At 39.8% G+C, this 16,625-nt stretch overlaps 1 protein-coding gene across 2 annotated transcripts in view; it reads right to left on the bottom strand.

Annotated features, from left to right (window-relative positions):
- KIAA1549 (KIAA1549 ortholog) overlaps positions 1–16,625 on the bottom strand; it is a 79,940-nt gene continuing 63,315 nt past the window's right edge. Inside the window, exons 14-19 of one of the 2 annotated variants that reach the window (XM_009288363.2) lie at positions 15,760–15,904; positions 13,875–14,108; positions 12,799–12,851; positions 8,886–9,031; positions 6,871–7,025; positions 1–1,675 (exon numbers count right to left, since the gene is read on the bottom strand). In XM_009288363.2, coding sequence (XP_009286638.1) covers positions 1,421–1,675; positions 6,871–7,025; positions 8,886–9,031; positions 12,799–12,851; positions 13,875–14,108; positions 15,760–15,904 — 988 coding nt within the window. In that variant the 3' untranslated portion in view covers positions 1–1,420. Of the gene's footprint in view, positions 1,676–6,870; positions 7,026–8,885; positions 9,032–12,798; positions 12,852–13,778; positions 14,109–15,759; positions 15,905–16,625 lie in introns of both variants that reach the window. The other variant, XM_019474418.1, reaches the window with a different exon arrangement.

Consider the following 16,625-nt stretch of genomic DNA (forward strand, 5'->3'; position numbering starts at 1 on the left):
GCTCCCAAGCCGCCTCACAAACACTGAGCTTACCCTCTATCCCCGTGCCAGTTTGTTAGCTTTAGTTCAGTCTGATCTGAAAATAAAAACACTCCAACAAATCATGACTTAAGTAAAATTTTCGTATGTATTATGTCAGTTACAGTTATGCAATGGCCAAATATTAGTAAATTCATAGCTAGTATTAAATTAAAACTCTGGAAAAAACAGCAACAAACAGTTCCATGGCACGTACCATTCTTACCATGGGGATAATGCTTACTCTTTGTCCAAAGGGACAGTGGAAACAAGTATAAATATAGAAACTGTCTCAAAACCTCAAATCTAAGCCTATGTTAATGCTCTAAACTGTCACTGACTTTCACTAAAATTATTCAGATCCAAACATAAGCAATGATTTAGGACATCAACTTATAACGTAATGCTGGTGACCCTGTACCAGTCAGGCTGGATTGGTTTCTGTCCACAAAGCAAACTACAGAGTGGCAATATTTTATCGCTGGTCTTGCAAGAGCGTATAGAATGTAAATATATTTTTTAAAGATATACATACACATTTCCTCACATTCAACTGTGGCTGAGTATTCCTCTCCTAGTTTTCAATAATTCTTAAACAAAATAAATACCGAGCCCTTTCTGTTTGGATGCTTTGCTTTGTTTTTCCAGCCTGAATAAGTCTACGGATATTTTCTTAGTTATACAAGGCCAATGTTTCACTTTGCAAACATTGAAGATGAAGGAACACTTGAAGCTTCAGCACCAGAAGGAAAACAAGGAAGAGTGCAGAGGGTAGCTCCATTTGGAAGCACAGAGCTATAACAATTATTGTTCCAGTTTGTTACATGTAGCTCATAAAGACTTTTATTCTAAGTAGTCCCATTGTTCTGACAACCAAAGCGATTCTTATGTGGGATCACACCTTCGACACCCTTGAGCTGATACAGTTTGTAATCTTGCAGAACAGCAACACAAACCAGTTCCCCATAAGCACTGGAGAGTTCAGAATACTTGTAATCTCTTGCAAAATGTCATCTTAGTTTATTCAAACCTTCGCCTACTTCCTTAGAAAAAGGAGTCTATCATACTTCGAGTTTGTTCCTGTGATTTTTTTGTTGCTGGATTGTTGACTTCTTGACCTAAGGTTTTATTTATTTGTTAGGCTGAATGAGGGTAGGGAGAGAAGAGGAGCACCGTAATATTAGCAGATTAATTAATATTACTTGTGATGACACTGATGATTTTCCCTGTTTGTCCCCCATCTCTCCTTACTATCCTCATTTTGCTGCCTTTTTCATTTTTTCCGGAGTGTTGTCAACAGAACTGTGAAAGTTCATTCTTTTGAGAGAACATTGCTGATTTCCTCTAAGTCTTTGCTTCCATAGGAAGCAGATACCTGGCAGATTTGCAAGGGAATGCTAAATCAGCTATGGAAGTTCTGCACTGTTGTCTGTTTCTGAGAAAGTCGTAGAAGTTCTTCTCTAATTGCTTTGATAAGAGAGGCTGAAGAGTGGCTGGGCTGGAGGTCCTCAGTGGAACTGGTGGTGTAGCAAAGGCCCTGGCCCTGAAGGCTGTTGTGTGGAAGCTGAGCAGGGGGTGCCGAAGGCTGCCTGGCTGAAGTCCTCGGCATCTGGAATACTGGTGAGGAGGAATATTCTTGGTGTCCATGCATATGCGTCTAGAAAAAGGCAGAAAGCATTATTGCACTTTCTGAACAAACATGGTAATCCCAGAAAAGACAGGAAAGCAAAAAGGCAAAGAACAGAGGGAAAGCAGCATGGAGATGCTTCTATCTGCTGCCACTGTTCTTCTGTTGCATGAATGAGTGATTCCTCTTATGGAGCACAAAACAACAAGTGTACACAAAATTGCTGGACTGCCTCAAGTTCAGGGATTTTCAAAATCTCTTTGAGCATCCATTAAAAAGTCTGACCCCCTTTCTAATCTATGGTATGTTTAGAAACTGAAGTGGAAGAAGGTGGGAAGAAAAACCACAGAACTGGAAGTCAACAGAATTGGCTTATCTTTCCTTGCCTTTCCATCAACTTCCTAAAAGACAGCAGGCAATTCACTTTATTCCCGGCTGTCACTTCTCCATACTATCTATAAATAGAGATACTACTACTTTAACCTTCCCCTTCCCTGCCTGGCTTGCCTGTTCAGACTGTACACTTGTGAGGACCCTGTGACTGACCAGTGCCCAGGAAAACACAGTCAACAGAAGAAGCAGCAGGAGAAAATTATTCAAATTGGAAAGATTAGATTTTTCTATACTCAACAGTTGTTTTACATATCTGAGAACCACTATCCCAGTTTAGGGACAATCATTGTTTCAGGGTAGAAAGGGGTTAATTCTGCATTTGTTCAGTAGCATGTATTTTCTACCAAAACAAGAGAGAAACAAAACAAAAGCCTGAGTTTCTGGGCTTGTCTATCTGGGAAAAAATCTGCTTACACTAAAACAAAGCATGAATTTAAGTACACTAGGCGACTGCACTGACTCCCAGTATGGACACAAATGAGGTACATTTCAAAAAAATCTAAATTCCAGCTGACATCCCTAAAGCAAGCATTTCCTCTTGCCTCATATTGCTGAAGGCTGAGACAGCCAGAAGAAAACACTGGACATGAAGGACTTGAACACACCCTGCTGAACGCACAACTGGGAGCAAAGCAGCATAATCCCCTTTCAAAGGGTCTGCGCTGGGGATGAGGAGCAGCTAGCTGCACCAAGTTCAGATCACAGTTATCACAATTTAGTGAGCACTATCTTTCTCTGTGGATAAGCCTTAAGTAGTAGCAGAGAGAGCAATCTGATGAGGGAAGAAAGGACAGCAAGGTCAGCTAGAAGAGGATTTGGGGTGAGGGGGAGGGGAATGAAGGGATTACAAAGCAGAGCCTGGGAAGGGCATGGGGGACCTAGAGTGACTGTGGCAGCAGTGTGCAGGGAACACAAAAATGCACGAGAGTATGTTCCTTAACATCTCTCATAATATAAATGAGTAAAATCCAAGCCATTTTGTATAAAGTAGAACTAATAATAGATTCTGACTCTCTTGCACAGCTCATGTACAGCACTGATCATTTACGCAGTTAATTTGGGGCGAGAGATTAAGAGGAAGAGAGGCTTTAATAGAAGAATGATAGGTAAAGAAGGTTTTCCAAGTAACATCCTGTCTTACTTCTTATAAAAGGGAGGCGATTTTAGCATCAGAAAGGAATGAATGGTTCTCTTGATTGTTCAGAATTATTCATTTGGCAGTGAAACCTGAAACTGATTCATACGTGCAGTCTAGAGTTAGCAAACCTGACAAGTACTCTGTGGGTTTATAGAGAAGAGATGATATAAAAAAAATATTAAAAGCAAACATTTCTTGACACATGAGTCTTAACAGCAACCTAAATTATCATAGAATCATAGAATAGTTTGGGTTGGAAGGGACCTTTAAAGGTCATGTTCAGGTTACATTCACGTTAAAATGCATTACGTGATTCAGCTCCTATCTCATACTGCACTGAATTAGCACCATAAGAATGGTTTCTTAAGGGAAGTTAGGAAGAACATCTGATGACTGCAGTGGCTGGTTTTTTAACATTAAGGCTATCAAAGTTTTCTTAAATATCTCAGAAAAACAAAAGTGTGTATTTCTGTGATCTCATATATAACATCAGAATTAAACAGGTCGGAGAACTTTCAAAACCAGATTGATTCAGAAACCTAACCTATATTAAACTACACAGCAAAATAAGGAGAGTAAAAAGGTTGGAAGAATTTTTGCTGTTTTTTTTTAACTTTTAAATTTTTTTACTAACAGAAATACACATCAACATATTATATAATATTACATATGCAACAATATGTAGTTTTATACAGTATCTATAAATTATATATTTTTATATAGAAACTTCTGTATAATCAACAACAGTAAAAAATAACTGACAAAAATATCTGTATTGAATCTTCCTTCTTAAGGAATGAAGATTTATGAGATCACATTGTGAATTTGTTAATCTCCATTTAATAACTATTGAACTCTGTGGCCAATTTCAACTGAATTGGATGTATAAATACACACACACACACATATATGTGTATGTATGAACAGATATATATTCTAAAATTCACAAAAATAGGTAGCTAATTAGACATAACCTGATTTGTACTGTCACTGAATCTGCTTCTGAGTGGCAGAAAGGCCAGGTTAGGCTGTGCTCAGCTGGACCTGTCAGCCAGCATGTATGTCACAGGGGATAGATAGCTAGGGGACATGAGAGACAACTTGAAGTATGGTGAGATGGTTTAGTGACGCTATGGTGGGCAGCCGGAGTATAACAACAGAGTAAAAGGATAAGGGTGGCTTGGGGGAAACACTGGAAGCCTGAAGACTTGGGAGAACAGTGGAGAGCTATAGGGGATTGTAGATGGATAGGAGGTGATGTCAGGTCGTGGTAGGGAGGTAGAGTATGCAAGACACTACACCCGTAAGAAACCAGGCTTCATTTGTTCTGCTGCCCAAATCACCACTTGCTCAGTATTGTATTTTGTGGCAGCTACGGAAATGCTATAATTATTCGGGTTGCCGAGGCCTTCTAGATGGACCATCAAGGTGAATTGATGGTAACCTGCACACTGGCTTTGGGTCAGGAGATACAAGTGAGAGGTCTTATTCCAGCAGAAAAATCAGGTGTTGACTGCAGGAATAGTAGGTGAGGATACTGTGAGGTAAAGGGCCATTGCAGGAACACAAATGCAGATCCCTCTCGAGTTTGCGGGTGAGAAGAACGCTCTAGATCTAATCTTCCTAAATGCAGAGTTTAATTTTAGAAACTTGCTCAGAATGAGGGAACAGTAAGACTGTTTGCAAAGGATCAGTGGAATACTACACCATAAGGAACATGACTGTCATTAAGTAAATCCTCCTTTCCAAAAGGAGGAAAGACAAATTTAGAGCTCTGGACTAGTGAAGGAATCCAAACCCTGAAGGTAATTATTTAACTACAGAAAACTACAAGACTAGGGCTCATCTAATAATGCTTTTCTTTTTTAATGGGAATAATCCTTTGCAAAAAAAGAAAGGATACCTCATAGGAAAAGGAAAGTGCAGGGACTAGGTGAGCTCTCCTACAACTAAATGACACCATACTCAGATAGTTTTAGTCCATGATCTCCTCCTTGTGCTTTTTTTATTTAAAAAAAAAAAAACAAACCTGAAAAAAAATCACATTGCAGTAACATATGAACTGCAGCAACCAGTGAGCAAAAAGTTCTGTCAAAGCTGAGGAAGTGTTTAAACTCTGATTAATTAAAAGAAAGTCAACCTGGATTGAGGTGACATGTACCCATCTGAAATGGTGACTGAAGGTGCAAACTGCAACCAAATCATATTGTATTGGGCCATGAATCTTTGAAAGTTGTGCAGGTAAGTGATGTCAAAACCAACTGTTTGCATAGCATCTCAGATAATGGGTCCGTAACTGAATTTTCAGTAATATGTTAGCAACTCAAATAATAAAATATTAAGAAAGTAATGGCTGAACATGCACTTGGGGGACAGAAGGGAAAGGCCCACAGATCTAGAAAAGAAAAGTCATTTTCAGAAAAGACAGACAAATGATAAGAAGGGCCAATGAAGGGTAACCTAGAGATGCCTCTGAAAATGGAACAGGGGAGACACTAAGATCTCTCATGCAAGTGCTCTTCTAGATGTAAACTGAAATTATGATGTTCTTGTACTCAAATACCACAGTTCCAAGCACAGATAGTAAGTTAAGTTAAGCAAATACATCTTTTGGCTTTGACAGTTAAAAGTTTTTGAATAGTATCAGTAGAGTTTGTCTCTAGTGTGCCCAGTTCTCAAAAGCTTTATGCTGCTCAAGTTCATTTGGAGTTCAAAATCTAAAGATGAGGCCCATCCTGTTGCATTTTCTTTATGTAAAGCCATTTTGAGATCATGCAATACTGCAAAGCAGCTTCAAATAGTGTGAACACACGCTGCCCTAAGTATACAAAGGAGGAGATCCTTCCTTCCTCCCTCAAGGAAGAAACCAGAAAAATGATAGTTTGAGCAAAAGAAGGAGCATGAAGTTGTTGCCCTCAAGAGTACTACAATAAAGCTGTCACAGGTCAGTCTGCTTCAGGATGCAAGTACATCAAACATGGACTGGTAGCAGGCAACTGTATCTTTCCCGGAAAGGCCATATACTATCTTCAACCTCACATATCTGGTTGAATCAGCAACGTCAACCTCTAGAAGCACGACTGCCAAGAACATGAAATCACGATGGCTGCCTAGGCAACACTGGTAAATGAATACATATTAATTTACCACATCCTCTTGACTAAGGCTAGAAAAATAACTTGTTTAGAAACACCTCTACTGTTACGTGCAAATATGTACCTTATTCTGTTGCCCTGACTCCTCCTGTTGCGCACTGATATGGAAGACAAAAGAACTATACCAATACAAAGTAGGACGGTAGTCTGGGACAATTTAATTCAATGTTTTCTACTTACAATGATCTCAAAATACAGAGGCATTATTTCAAAGAAGAAAATGGAAAGCAGTATCCACCTCTGCTGGAGCTCAGAAGCAGAACTGGGTGAACTGCAATTAATGGGTGAAGGCCTCAAGTGAGGAAAAAAAAAAAGGTTAGGGTAAAGTGAGAGAAAGCAGTTAGAGAGAAGCAAAGGTGAAAGAACAGCAAGCAAAAGTTAGAAGAGCTAACAAGGGTTCGAAGAGCAAAGCAAAGAATGTCAGAGAAGCAACTGAAAGTATTCCAGGAGGAAAAAGTTCCAAACAGTAATGCAGGAAAAAAAATACCCGAACATATCACTACTTCAGAAACTATGCAAATGTGTAACACAGTACTCACTGCATCTCGCCTAGCATATTCATCCTCTCCACGGTACTGCGGCCACCCTGGCCCCCCCGGCTGGCCATGCCCTGCTCTGCCTGAGGGGATCTCCACTTGTTGACCTCCGATCCTGCTAGCAATTCCCACCTGAGTGAGGTGCTGTATCTGAGAACCTTAAAAGCAAATATTGTTTTTTCATCTTTATACACAGTAAAGTTTGTAGGGCAGACAAATGACAATATTAAACTTTGTTGGAAGCAGGAGACAAGAAGAAAGTGGAGCTCTGTTTCTGTGCAATTAATAAAAAAATCAGCAGAAAGAAGGCTGTCAGTGTAGAATAAAGAAGGAAAAGTTACGTGCATTTTGTGGAGTTCATTTGAGTGTGATGCTTTTCATTGCCACTGCACTGAAAGAAGAGATTGAGATACATGCATCTCAGACATGGGCTACACTTCATTCCAAAAATATGCCAGCCCTTTCCAAACAGCGTTTACTGAAAGCCCTGGCAATGCTTTCATGTAAATTACTTAGCAGCAAAGAGAAGACATTTGCTCCTGTGGTACACCTTATTTGCATCACACTGGCAAGACCCTAACTCTCCAGACTGTTTTCTATTCCATCTCTCAGAAGAACAAAATACATGACTATATAAGAGTATGGTTCTTTCAGCTTTGCTTTGTGGTTAAATATTAAACGATGCTGTCGTTGACTAACGAGAAGGTCAGAACACACTGTATCTCCTTTCAGCCTGAAAGCTAACCTCCTCCTTTCTCCTTTCCCTTCCCTCCCGCTGCTTTCAAACACATGCAAGGATAGCCACCACCATTAATTGCAAGAGACATGTAACAACATGCCAGCTTTCCTTTTTCCTGAATTTCCTCCCACAGGGAAACAAAATTTATTTTATTATTATATTTTATTATTCATTAGAAACAAGTTACATTTAATAAACCCACAGATACATAAGAGAAAACTGTGTGTGTGTTTGTGTATGTACAAAAAGGGAGGAAAAGACAAAAACAGTGTGATTTACGTGATGGACAGTTAGGTCACTTTCATATTTTCCCCTCAAAAAACCCATATTTGAGAAGTTTGATATTTACACATAATTATGCTGAAGGACAGGAACTAATAATCTGAATTGCCTCCAAACTTTAAAGCAGAATATACATAAACATTTAGAGAATAGTGTGAATCAGACAATAAAATAATCATCATCAAACTGTAACACTCACTACATCCCTGTCATTCTCATTCATTTAACATCTACAGGGAGAGGACAGCAGCTATCAAAACTAGGACTCTGACATGAGTATATGATCATATTTCCAGTCTTTTTCAACTCCCCAGGAAGAAAACATTTCTCTGGGAGAAAAAAAACTGTAGCATTTGCATAAGAATAGAATATTTTATTCTCAGAATCCGTGTTTGCTGCTTAATTGCCATGTGATGTTAGAATCTTATTCATGATAGCATTGATGAGTGCTACAGAAATTATCTCACAATGAAATCAGGGAAGATGATTTCATATGGGACAGCAGCAATAGATAATATCATCAGAAGCTAAAAGATCCTGCTTCTATGCATACATTTCTAGGAAGAGAAATGAGAAATAAAGATGCAGAAAAGTATTAAAAAAATTGTTATTTAGCAGGCTGATTTGGGATGCACCAGTTAGCTCATTTAGCACAAAAGAAATAGTCAGCAGTGGAAAGTTAGCATACACTGTATGCTCTAAAACAATTAAGTAGTTTTCCATTCTTGGAGAATGGGTTTTTTGAAATTACGCTCTGTGATAACCAATACTTGTAAGATACTAAAAAGGCGGCAAAGCACTGACTTTTTCTGCAAGGTCCTATGGATGTAAAGTCAACCTCACTTTGTGATCACTTTTTTTTGGCAGTGAAGACAAGGACCACATTTCAAGTGTAGTAGCTGAAGGAGAATGACGTCTTAATGGTGACCTCAGTGTAAGAGCAGATACGGAAAAGGATCAGTTATTTTAGCGCATATTCAACTTAAGTGAAGTGTACCTGCAGTGCTTCCAACTGGTCGCGGCCGTGCCACTGGCGGCATTTCCTCTGAGTATATCCCTCTGGAGGAATACTGAACCTCAGGCGGCTGCTGGTCTGGGTGCATTAACTCTGCAGGTTGAAGAAAACCTGGCCCAAAGTTCTGCCTGTGGAAAAGTAAGGACTCAAGGTCACAATAAGTGAATTACCTAATTAGAAGCAGTAATGCAGGTGTACCTCATACAACAACCCTTTATGATGCCTTTTAATGTACATTTTGACCTTAAATGTTAAAGAAAATAATTACATCTGAGGAATATATTCCTGCTTCATGACCTGCACTGCACAGGAATAGGAGTTAGAAACTCTAACAAAATTTCACACAAGTGTTTTTCGACATGTTGCAGTCTCCCAAAGCAGAGAAAAAAAGCCCATAGATCTTGTTTTCCCCTTAGGGAAAAAAAGCATCTTCAATGAAAAAAAAAAAAAAGAAAAAAAAAGAAAAATAAGACTTCAGTAGTGATATAGCTGCTTACCTTAGCAACAAATCTGACTTACTTGAGTTTCTGGGCACAGAGTTTTGGTCTAAATCAAATCATACAAACTGCATTACATGTGTATTTCATGAACAATTATTATTTCATCAAGCGTTCTGATCATTTTTCAGGAAATTTTCAAAACTTTGCTCTTTAAGATTCATCAAACTACTCAAAGCTGTCATTAGCATGTATGAACTAACTTTATTATTGTGCCAAGGTAATAGGACTTGTAAAAGAAACCCTATAATTCATTCACAGAACAGGAGTAGAGAAGATGGAAATGCTGCTTTTCCTATGCTTCCCATTAATATATCTTAACCCTGGCGTGGAGAGATTATATTTTAAAAGACTGATGGCAGCTGAGTTTTCAAGGCTTATTGATGCCTGTCAATATAGTGGAGGTGTGGATGCCCAAACTTCAGGTGCTTAGGTTACTAGGCTAGTCTCTCTTAGACTCCAGGTATGATCAAAGAAGAGAGACACACTCCTCAAGAGGCATTCAAAGCAAAAGATTAGGTTCACTAAATAATTTTCTGCAGGAGCCTCTCACTGGTGAGTATAAAGGAAGCAAAGAGAGACAAACATCCCAAGTCAGGCACATGAAATTACACAAAGGGAGGAATAGGGATGAGTTTTATATGCCTTTTACCAGAACGGCATCTAAGCCCTTCTAGGCTATGGACTGCAACCTATCCTATTGCTCAAGACCTCAGTTTTACACCCTTTTGTTTTACAGGAAAATCCCTTGACTGCATCTAATTCAAACTATTCTTGATTTGTGCTTTATTTGGAAAACTAACCACCTTTGTATGACAGCCAGATAGCAAGGAAAGCTGACATAATAATAAATAGCCTAATAAAGCCAAATAAGAGCCTAATAAAGCACAAACAAGTAATTGTAAATTAAAGTACTAGCTACTTGGCATACAGTATTAAATGGAGGCGGTATAAGGGGTTCAAGCTGCAACAATCCCATTGTGGAAGTGTCAGAATTTCCCCAGCTCCCTTGCATACAATCCCACCTGTCCACTCAGCAGATCCAGAGGAAACCATTTCCAACCAGACTTACAAGCTAGTTAAAATAAATGCCTGAATGGGTAGGTAATGTTTAACAATGTCACTTCTGTTATGTTAATTACTGTAACCAGTAAAGCATGTGATCACCTGGCCCTTTATGCCTGCAATGCTGAGCTGGAATCTTGTAGCTGATAAATTACTACCATTTTTTGATGTTGTCTAAAGAAAATATTTTCTCAACATTACTGCAAATGTATTATTTTTGAGACAATTTTTCAGAGGACCGGAAGTATATCCTTTATTGCTGATAGGTTTGTACTTGAAAGGTGCACGTTCGATAACCCATCACCCTCTCTTCTCAATCTTCTTTATAATAGATAGATATAGCTACTCTTTAAAGTCAGAGATCAACAGAAGAGTATAAAAACAGGATACAACTCTGAATCTGTATCATACAAGCTTTCTAGTTTTCCTTCCTATTTCCAGACTGAGACCCACCCTTCAATTCATCTTTGCACATTCAAAAAAAATTATTAATCTCCAGTTATTTAATTAAGTGGGGAGATACCGCCCCAGAAATCAATTTTACACCACTAACCCACTATGGCTATGCATCTCTCTCTCTGCTGCATGATGCAATATTCATTTTCTGGTAAAAGCTGTTCATTGTGCCTTTATGTTTGCCTAGCTGTTATGTGACCTAGGTCTTTTACATTTAATTTTTTTTTTTTACCCAGGTTGGTTCCACCCCATTAAAGATTCTGACTGCATTTGTACAGAGAAGGGAACAGTACGGTCACCCAAATATTATTCCATGCATTGGATATTTAAGCCCATGGACTATGACATTGATACATGGCACCTAATCATACTGACCTCAGGTTATTTTTCCTTCCTTTAATTGGTGCACTGTCTCTATCAATTTGTTTATAATTATCTTCTGAATTGGAGCATAAGCCCCACTCCACAACCATGACAACTCTTTCCTTGTTTTCTATTGACCAAGCTTTAGGAAACCTTCTATTTTAATGAAAATTTAAAGGAATTCTTCCTGTTAAGGCCAACGACCTTGCAGATTGTTAACTTAATCTGCCGGCACTGGCAGAGCCAGCATTTGAACTATTAATAATGATGCCATTAATTTGCAACTTGAAGAAATCCAGAGTGTCTATGCCAAAGGTTGATACACTTTTGAACAAAAAATATGTTGCAAAGACACTATCTTGCTCAGGTGTATTAACATGGGTTACAGCACTTTCATGATTAATTTATCACATTTTCCCTGAATGCATAAGAGGCTAACAAAGAGAAAATCCCCAATAACAAACAATTGGTTATGCTTTCTGTTGGCAGTCTCAAAGCTCAATCTTCAAGGTAACCGAAATTACAAAAAATACACTGCATTGCATACTGTGTGCATTTCATGTATGCTCCACACACACTGAAACTGTCACCTTCAGCCAAGACCTAAGTAATAAAATGTGCTTAGAGACTCCTCCTTTTCTAGCTGGTCCTTTCAAAATCAGGTTGCAGAACAATGGATAAAGGAAAGTTCTTCATATCTGTTTTACCATCAAGTTTCCAAGGCAGTGAAGACTTTAGGTGAAATCTAATGAATGACACTGATACCAATGGGATTTCATCTCACATGGTGAGCTGTAAGAAGGTAATGAGAGAGCAGCACGAAGCCACCTTTTTACCACCTTGGCTGCAGCAGCTTGGAGAGGGTGAGACAAGTCTAACCACAGTGGTACCACGACTCAAGAGTCCAACTTCACGTGTAGTTAAAACAGATACCAAACGTGGAATTAGCAGTCACCTGGACAACTGTTTTCTTCTCTTTACATGATCCTCCCACAGCAAGGCCAGGAGAAGATGGAAAATTAGTTCTTCCCCCCTGATTTTATAATAATAGGCCTGCAAGGCAGGCTTTCTCTGCAAGGGTCACCATGGTCTGTAATTTGTTCTCAACTTGGTTAAAAACAGAATGAATCTCTTAGTCATCTGCAAGCTTTTGCGAGTGAGTGTTGCCCTGAGGCTACAGAAACAAGAAGAAAGTGAGAATATTGGGAGAATTACATGCATCTGAGTAACTGTTTCAGACTCTATAAAAGCTGAAACTCAGTGGTCTACTCAGTATTTGGAAGCATACCTCTATAGCCAAAGAGCTAGAAACACATTTCTTTTAAATGGAGGCTTGGATTCCATACAGCATGCATATGTCATTCATGCTACATAAATAAATTACACAGGCTGGATCTGGACTCCTGTAACTTCTCATTTCTACAGTACTTTGCATAATAATATACCAGTGCCAGTAAGAACTCGAGGAATTGCAAGGAAAATAATAAATGATAATTCTGTCAGTGAAAAGCTACCTTGGTAGGAGACCTGGTGCTGTTGGCGGAGTCATTCCAAATTCCACGTATCTCTGTCAGAAGAATGAAAAAAACCAAATTAAAATCAAAATGCATACCCTGGGGAGTCCACTGTCAGCCTTTTAAGTGACGAATGGCAGAGATCACTAGGCCTGTATGTGTGACTTGATTGCAACCATAGGAGCTTAGTTTTACAAACCCAGCAGTACAAGATCTGGGAATCACTGCTACAGTGGGCTAGCACTCTCTTCTGTCTGATCAGAGTCTTAACTTAAAAACCTTTCAAAAATACTTTCTCTCACTTGCACAAGATCAAGGGCTGCTCCAATGCCTACTTAGCTTAAAACTTTCAGCAAATGAAGCTTTGCATTTGGAGATCTCTTTATACCTCAACCAGCATCAGACTGCAGCAGAGAGACCACGAGGCTTGGACTCAAGAGTCCAATGGCATTATGAAACTTCTACTGAATTGTTGTGGAACGCGAGATTACCTAAAAGATTATCCATGTGTCTCAGTGCTCCATAAAATGCAAAAAATCATACACAGAAATACTGCTTCCCTATCCCTCACCTCCTGGAAGCATTTGGATGCCCTGCTTAAAAATATGACCTAAGCCCAACACATTCTTTTTTCGTTGTCAAAATATGAACTAGCACATATATTTTAAAAAATAAAGCTTTACTCTTGGACATAACAAGACTGATCTGTGAAAGATGGTAACTGAGAAGAACAGAAAAGTTATCCTAAAGGAGGAGAACTCCTATCTTCTCTTGTGGTTGGGATAGGAAAAGGGAAAAGAATCCAAACGGCTTAAAAAGCAAGTTTACCATCTTGCGACGGTCATTTCTGAATTCTCCTGGTTCCAGAAACTGTTCCACATTTGTGATAAGTCCTGACAGCAAGGGCACAATAACACTGACCACAGCTCAACTGGTGCTAACTACCTGCCCAGAAAAGCCTTTTAAATTGCATCACTCACATTAAATGGGTTGTTTACTGCCTGAGTTGGACCATAAGGTGATCCCCACTGGGTGCATGTGGTTCCCCTCCCTGCTCGAGCAGGAGTGTTGTTTACCGGCTGTCCTGCAGAGACCCCGGGTGGTGTGACGGCCGTGGAATTGGCTGCTTGGCTGCTGGGAGCCACCAGCGCAAAAGCATCATCCAGCAGCGAGTGCATGGTTTGCCGAGCCTCTTCAATGGATGGCTGCGGTGGGACGTACTGGGAGACTGGGTGGGAAGGCAAGCCGGGGAACTTCCCCAGATCAGCTGAAGATGATGTCTGAGGTTCAGGAGGCAAGTCTGGATCAGACTGGAGGAAACAGAAAGAAGGTGAAGGGCAGCCAGAGAGAAGATCTAACCAGCCAGCTTCCAAGCCCCTGTAGGCCTTAAGTCTGAGCAACATTTTCTCTGCCAGAACCACAATGAGATAAATGGCACAAGTGCCGGTGCTGGGCAAAACCTGCCCCTTATCTTCCCCACTTCTGCATGCACGTATGCATGCACATACATGACACCAGCTGTTCAAATGTGCGTGTGATCTGAAACACTCTGATCTCAGGTAAGGCAGTGGAGCTTTGTGCAAGAGTTACTCAGCTATAACAGAAATCTTGCGGTTTGCAAGCATGTACTGAAGTCATGCAGAGAGCATTTGCTCCACCTAGAAAAAGACAATCAGCTCTGTCTACATCTTTGACTTCTCTGCACCTTTTGCAGTTCCAAGAAATTAATTGTCTTTAGCTTACAACTGACCACATCAGCAGTAATATTAAAAAATTATTACCTCCTAGAAAAACACACAAAGGGAGCTGTTAAGCAACTAAGTGGTTAGCTGCACAGAACTTGGGTGCATCATCCCCTGAATGGGATTCATATAAGTGCTTCATAGCAGCAATTCCTGAGGCATGCATCGCAATTACTACCTGGGATCTTACCACATGGGCTTATTGTTCATCAGTAACAGGAAATTAAACGAGCTTTGCAGCAGCAGACTTATTATCAAAGCTCATTCTTACCACTGTGTGCACACTGCAAAATCAGTCGTCAAGATGCAAAAGCCTCTACTTCATCGGGAACTTAGCATTCTGAGTACTGTCTCGCTACAGATGCCAAAGGGGCTGAGCTTGCTGTGTGACACATCTTAATTAAACAGCTTCAGATGATAATTCATTCTGCTGCAGCATGACATTAAAATCATCACATTCTTGTTTGAAGGCAGAAGGAAACCGCAGAAATCGACATTGTAGTCACTTGACTGCATATGCAGCTAATGGTGAAATTCTTAAAATTATTAAACCATCTTTCAAGATGAAAACTGTCCAGGGGTTTCCAATATTAGCATTAGGCTTAGTAAAGTCTGCTTAGAAGTTAAAGATGCCTAAATACAGTTTGTGACATGGATATGATTGAACAGAAGCATTCTCCTGTGTCTTTGCCTTTTTTAGAGAGGAAACAAAATTAATTTTCAAGACATTGTACTGGAATTGTTTCAAGTTTCTGCAGTACAAAGACATGTTTCTCTTTCATTAATAATTAATTCCCACATTTTAAAGATGAGAAAATGTCTCATGAAAGGAACCGACTCTTCCACTCTGTGAGAGCAAAGGATGAAATTTTCTGTAACATACCAATATATAACATCCAGCAAATTGGACTAGAATGAAACTATGTTCAACATACTGTGGAACATGCCAGGCACATTTTCATGTGCATAATACAGTGGCATTAATGAAAACAAGGTTTTGGTTCTTGGCCTCTTTATTATCAAGGAATACTTGGCAGAATTTTACTGCTTAATACTGACAGACTGCCAATGAAATCCTTGTTTCACGTTGATTTACATGTTAACTACATGTAACTGAAATTAGCTCTACAGACCATAGTCAGAAGGCCAAAAACCTCTCCATGTCACAACTGTCATTACAATTATCAGAGCACTCCTGTCATTCAAGAGACATACATACAATATATGCAGAGTTATTGACTCCTGGAGGCCTTTTGTATGTCCCATCACTGTCAGTTGTGATTAACCTGTCCTTTTCTGCATCGATAGGACTACCATTCATCTGATGTCGCCGACGCTGCTTGGGAGAACGTTTTGCACGAGAACTTAACAGGAAGAAAACAAAAAGCAGAGAGAGAGAAAAAACAAACAAGACAAAGGTAATCACATTTCGGTTTACAATTTTTCTTCTCACCCCACTCAAGGTTGAGCTCCTCTGCCCATTCTCTCCAAGTCATCCTTGCCTCAGCCCTGTTTCTCTTCCCTTTCCCAGTTTTTCATGCCAGTCCCATTAGTTAGCCTTGAATCTCTCTCCTCAAGCTTCTCCTAACAACACTCTCATTGACAGCTCTCCAAACTGTCCCCTTCCTCCCTCGAACTCTCTCCAGTGTCACTTCCCTTCTACATCCATCTTTCAAAGCTGTCCATGCTCCAGCCCTTGCCAGTGCCTCTCCAGACCTCCCAGACCAATGTCTGACACATTTGCAGCAGCAGAACAGACCACACTGCCAACAAGGCTTTGCGCTTGGCATGTTGGGTTTAACCCTACCAGGCAAACCAGCTAAGGAACCCATGTAGCTGGGGAAAAGCTACTTTCTATCAGTGCAGAAGCAGTCACAGGGTACCAGTGCTCCAGGAACAAGTGCCAGTATTCATAAGCTCTAAACACAGCCCAGAGAAGACCTTCTCTGGAAATATAATGCCAGGAAGGCAGATCTGTGAGGCTGAAAAACATGCCTCATCACCCAGGGGGAATATGTAAAAGGTTATCTTGTTGATTTGTGAATTTGCCTTTAAAATTCAGAATCTTCATGCTTTGTAAGCTGT

The sequence above is a fragment of the Aptenodytes forsteri genome, unplaced genomic scaffold (genome assembly GCF_000699145.1).
Source record: "Aptenodytes forsteri isolate BGI_AS27 unplaced genomic scaffold, ASM69914v1 Scaffold56, whole genome shotgun sequence".
NCBI lineage: Eukaryota > Metazoa > Chordata > Aves > Sphenisciformes > Spheniscidae > Aptenodytes > Aptenodytes forsteri.